A 4,788-nucleotide genomic window follows, 5' to 3' on the forward strand; every position below is an offset into this window, starting at 1 on the left:
GGGAGCCTGGCACCGTCCAGCACCACCACCCTGTGTACACTCCAACTGGGAGGACAGTACCACAAAATGCAGCATCTCTGAACCCCTTCCTGGTGTAGGGATCTATATGGTCAAGACAGGGTAGGGATGTCTGGAGCCTCAAGCTACCTGCCCACACTATCTGAGGACCAAGAGGCAGTTTGATGGAAGAGAAGAAAACTGGGCCCTTAGGACTGGCGGCTTCAAGTGGTAGAGTGCCTGCTTACCTGATGCAAGGCCCTGAGTTCAAATTACATTACAGAGAAAAATAAAAGAAAGTGTGTGCCCTCCATCAAGATCCAACTCAGAGCCCTCCCAATTTCAGGACACAGCATTAGCTCTGGTGAAACAGCCCTGGACTTGGGCAGTACTGGACATAAGCAAAGGCAGCTTTAAGAGTCTTTCTTGGCATTTATTTACTCTAGGGAGGAAGGAGGTAGATCCCTCTGCTGGTAGCCTGGCCTGGGCTGCAGCAGGAAGGATGGGAGCCTGGTCAGTATTCCGTCTTTTTCCAAGGACCCCCATGGCAGCCTGAGTCCACAGCTGGATCAGCTTCCTGGACAAAATGACGGAGAAGTGGAGTGGGGGAGACTTGTCAGGAAGTAGGGGCTTGGTCAGCGGCCAGCCACACCTCTCCTCTGCTACCATGATGCCCGCGGGCATTAGGCCATTAGCCAGTGCACAGCCCAGCGAGGGCAGGACGGAGACCCTCACCTGCCACCAGCAGCTCCACAGGGTCGCTGGGCTCGGACACGAAGTCCGCGGGCCACTGGGCGCGGTAGCGACAGCTGTAGTTTCCAGTGTGCTGGGGCCCCACGAAGGTCAGCGCCAGGTCGGCGGACTGCGAGTCGCGCGCGGCGCTGAGAGTCACCACGGGCTCGGCCTCGGCTCCGCGCAGCAGCTCGAAGACAACGTCGGGCACTCGACCCTCGCAGCGCAGGAAGGCATCGCGGCCCGCGCGCACCGGCCGCGTCCACAGGGCCCGGAGCTGAGGTTGGGGCGGCGGCCCTGCGCGGGAGACGGCCGTAAGGACCTGGCTGCTGCCCCGCCGCCGTCCACCCGCCCATCCAGGATCACGGGAGCCCCGAGGCTTATGGAGTCCCCACGTGCTGGCGGTGCGTCTCCGGGCGGGGACACAGGCCAAAGGCCTAGAGCCGGGACCTGGCCAGGCGACTCTGGGTGACCTCGGCCCCCTGGCGACCTTAATGGGGGAATTCAGATTCTGGAGAATTGCACATTCCCCCAGAGCCGTGGAGTCAAGCCCAACGGAACCAGGGATCGTCAGTATGACTGCAGCTGACACCACGTGTAGCACAGGGAAACTGAGGCAAGGGCAGGTCAAGCCCCCACACGCATGGGCAGTGAGGCACCCGCCAGGTCGAGGAAGTCAGGGACGCGCTCCGCTCGCCCACGCGCGCTCACCGTCCACGCGCAGCTCCACGGGTGCGCTGGGCGCGGACCCCGCGAAGGGCGGCGCCAGGTCCACGTAGACGCAGCTGTAGTTGGCGGAGTCCGCCGCCGACACGTCGCGCAGCTGGAAGACCGCGTGAGGCCGCCCGGGTCTCCGCACAGCCAGCAGGCGGCGCCCGCCCGGGTCCTCACGCTGCAGCGCAAAGCGCTTCCCGCCGCCTGGCGCGGCGCACCGCAGCTCCACGAGCGAGCCGGGGGCGATGCGCGGGCCCGCAGGCTCGGCAGTGAGCACCGGCGCGGGCAGGCTCTCTGCGGAGGAGAAGGCGGGCACGACTCGGGACCCATGCGTGACCCGTGGACCCTGGCTGAGCCTTCTGCTTGAAATGACGCACTGCCCACCTGGCCTCCAGGACTGGGGTTTGAACTCAGGGCTACATGCTTGCAAAGCACGAGCTCTACCACTTGAGCCATGCCTCCAGTCCATTTTACTCTGGTTATTTTGGAGATGGGGGGGCTGTCTCTTGAACTATTTGCCTGGAGCTGTCCTCAAACCATAATCCTCCCAATCTAAGCCTCCCAAGTAGCTAGGATTACGACGTGAGCCTCTGCGCCCGCCCGGCCATATCTCCTGAGATACTTTACAAACATCCCTACACTCTTCCCTGTCAATTTGTCTATGACACCGGGACGAAATCCAATGGTCCATGATGGATTCGCTTCATGGGCCCCAGTGGCAGGAGCCTGTGAACTGAGTCACGCGACGCCCTCAATCCAGTGTCCGGTGTTTGCCAAGGGTCATTGAGCCCAGGGCCTCCATAGGTTTGGCAGCCACCCTTGGCAGTCTGACATTCACACTCATTCCAAACCCTGGGCAGGTGGCACCTGGGAGGTCTGTGCCAGACCTGCTTGTTGACCCCATTGTTCACCAAGCCTCAAGGACTGAAGTCATTGTCCCATTTGCAGCTGGGTGGTGAGTTCTGCGTGTCCCAGGGTCCTGCCTCGGCCTGCCTGTCCTCACCCACCCAAGCCTGCACCCTCGTCCCCCGCCAGCCGCCAGGCTCACCGTCGCTCCGCACCAACTCGGTGGGCTCGCTGTCCTCGGACCACACGGTGTCCTTGCCGCGCAGCCGGTAGCGGCAGATGAAGGGACCTCCGTCTCCCAGCGCCTCGGTGTCCAAGTCAAAGAAGACACGGTCGGGACTGGTACTGCTCATTGGGACCTGCAGCTCCTTGTGCACAGAACCCTCCAGACGCCACAGTCCGAATTCAGCACCGCCCAGGGGCGCCACACAAATGAGGCCTACTCTGTTCCCGGGGCCCAGGATCTTGGGGTACTGTCCCCAAGAAGTCAGCACGGGTGGTGGTAGCACAGCTGCAAAGCAAGGACCACCTAGGTGACCAAGGTCCCTGTGAGAGGACCCAGGGGGATCCTGCAACATTTTTTCTGCCTTTGGTTGTCCATAGACCTGGGCCTGGACAGAGGTTCTGAGCATTTGTGGGGCAGACGACACTTACCCACCTCCTCAATGGTCACAGTGGCACTGGGCTCAGAGGGGCCACCTGCTGCATGGGTCTGGTAGCTGCAGCTGTAGTTGCCAGCCTGGTGGACAGGGAAGCTGGCTACTCCTTCCTTCCTTGTCTCAGCCACCTCCAGAAACTCATCATCACCTTCTCGCCTCAGCAGGAAACTCACACCCCGCAGTCCCCCATGGCACAGCAGTGTCACGTTCAGGCCCGGTATGATCCAGGACACTGGTTCCACGCTGAGCAAGGGTGGGGGCAAGGTCTCTGTGGATGGGGCAGGATGCTGTGTTTCTGCATAATGCACAAGACGCGGTAGCTCCCCTGAACCTGGGCCCCAGACTCACGAAAGTGTGAGGGAGCCAGGGAGATGGAGGGTGACAGGCAGAGAGGCAGGGACAACACAGAGCAAGAGGAAGTGTATAGGGCTGAACTGTGTGTCAGAACCACCCTAAGTGTGTATGAGTCAGCATAAACATCATCTCCATTTGACAGATGGAGAAACCAAGGCTCAGGGATGTCAGGTGACATCAGCCTCCTCCCACTGTTTACCTGTCCCTGTCACCTCCAGCAGGTTGCTCAGCTCAGTCCATGTGCCAGAAGACAAGCCTGAGCGGCAGCGGTACAAGCCCCTGTTATCATTTGTCACTGCTCCCAGTGGAAACTGATACTCCATGTCAGGTATGTCAAGGTGCACCAGCTTCTGGACCACCCCATCCTTGAACAGCTGGAAGTCCAGGGTCTCTAGGCGGGCCTGGCATGTCAGTGTCATGTCAGCCCAGGGTTCTAGCAGCGATTTGGAATCTGCCCACAGACTTGGTTGAGTCTTAAAAACTAGGGCGAGAAATCTGGGGTCAGCATGGTGCCAGGGATAGGGCCCCCCCGCACCCCCCCCACAGCCTGTGGCCCAACATCCCCAGGCCCCAGCCCTGAACTCACATACAGCGCCCTCAGCTGCTGGGCCTAGAGTGAGACCTACAGAGACAGAGCCTGTGAGGTCACATTCATACCCCTCCTGTCCCATCCCAGGGGCCCCCAAGGTTTTGAACACCTCACCCCAGAGTAGCAGTAAGGCCACGAGTGCAGACATGGTGGGGACCCACACTCCAGCTGCCTGCAAGCGTCTGCAGGGGTGTCTGTGTGGCAGGCTGGCCTAGGACACTAACCTCATCCATTGTTTGTTCTTGGAAGGCGGGGCGTGGGGAGGGGGCATGGGGACAAAGGGTGAACCTCCAAGGCCACCCCAGGAGCTTTAGCAATAATGATAGTCAATAATAATGAATAATTAACAAACAAAATTAATAATAAATTATGAAGTCTCATCCTCAGAATAGCAGTGGGGTCTTTTTCTTGGAGGGAACACAGAAAATCCTCCCCTCTTTCACATCTTACTGCACCCATGTGTAACATCAGAAGTGGGCGAACCTTGTGTTTCTATTTTCTGTAGTTACAGGAGCTGTCTGGAAGTGTGTCTTTACTCTTCCCTGGGAACTGTGTTTCCTTTTCCATCCAGTCAAATTTGACCCAGGGACATTCAGCTTAGACTTGTGCTTCCTGTCCCTGCTTGTGACATGTACTCAGGTGTGGACAGTTACCTTGGCCACTGGAAGTCAGTGTGTGGCAGTAGCCTACTCTAGGACGCTGGGCATTTCCCTCTCCCATGCTTCCACCTGTTAGGAGGGGAGAGGCCAGGGTGCTCTTACAAGTGCACCATGCAGAAGTCCTGTCCTTCCTGCCTCGAGAACCCACCCACACCCCCTTTCTTGCTACTCCTTTGGTCCATAACTCTTTATTGAGCATTGTCCAGAACACAGGACATCAGAAAGAAAGCAGGAAACT

The 4,788-nt window shown here is 58.9% G+C and overlaps 1 protein-coding gene across 2 annotated transcripts; it reads right to left on the reverse strand.

The window, feature by feature from the left end:
* Positions 1-409: 409 nt before the first annotated feature.
* A1bg (alpha-1-B glycoprotein) lies at positions 410-4,143 on the reverse strand. Of its 2 annotated transcripts, none has more exons than XM_074058567.1 (8): positions 4,006-4,143; positions 3,889-3,924; positions 3,502-3,783; positions 2,944-3,243; positions 2,492-2,800; positions 1,441-1,737; positions 733-1,026; positions 410-574 (listed from the first exon to the last, which is right to left on the reverse strand). In XM_074058567.1, the coding sequence occupies exons 1-8, from the start codon at positions 4,037-4,039 to the stop codon at positions 567-569; spliced, it is 1,560 nt and encodes a 519-aa protein (XP_073914668.1). In that variant the 5' UTR covers positions 4,040-4,143; the 3' UTR covers positions 410-566. The 2 variants fall into 2 exon arrangements, with proteins under 2 accessions (XP_073914668.1, XP_073914669.1); XM_074058568.1 differs by having other exon boundaries at positions 2,944-3,216; positions 4,006-4,142.
* Between the last annotated feature and the right edge of the window lie 645 nt (positions 4,144-4,788).

This window comes from Castor canadensis, chromosome 16 (assembly GCF_047511655.1).
Source record: "Castor canadensis chromosome 16, mCasCan1.hap1v2, whole genome shotgun sequence".
Taxonomy (NCBI): Eukaryota; Metazoa; Chordata; class Mammalia; order Rodentia; family Castoridae; genus Castor; species Castor canadensis.

Bases quoted from the DNA above. Each gene is read 5' to 3' on its own strand.
- A1bg (XM_074058567.1), bottom strand. From the start codon at position 4,039: ATGTCTGCACTCGTGGCCTTACTGCTACTCTGGG. The intron at 3,925-4,005 runs GTGAGGTGTTCA...CTGTCTCTGTAG, and splicing joins GGCCTTACTGCTACTCTGGG to GTCTCACTCTAGGCCCAGCA. The intron at 2,801-2,943 runs GTAAGTGTCGTC...CTTGCTTTGCAG, and splicing joins TGTGACCATTGAGGAGGTGG to CTGTGCTACCACCACCCGTG.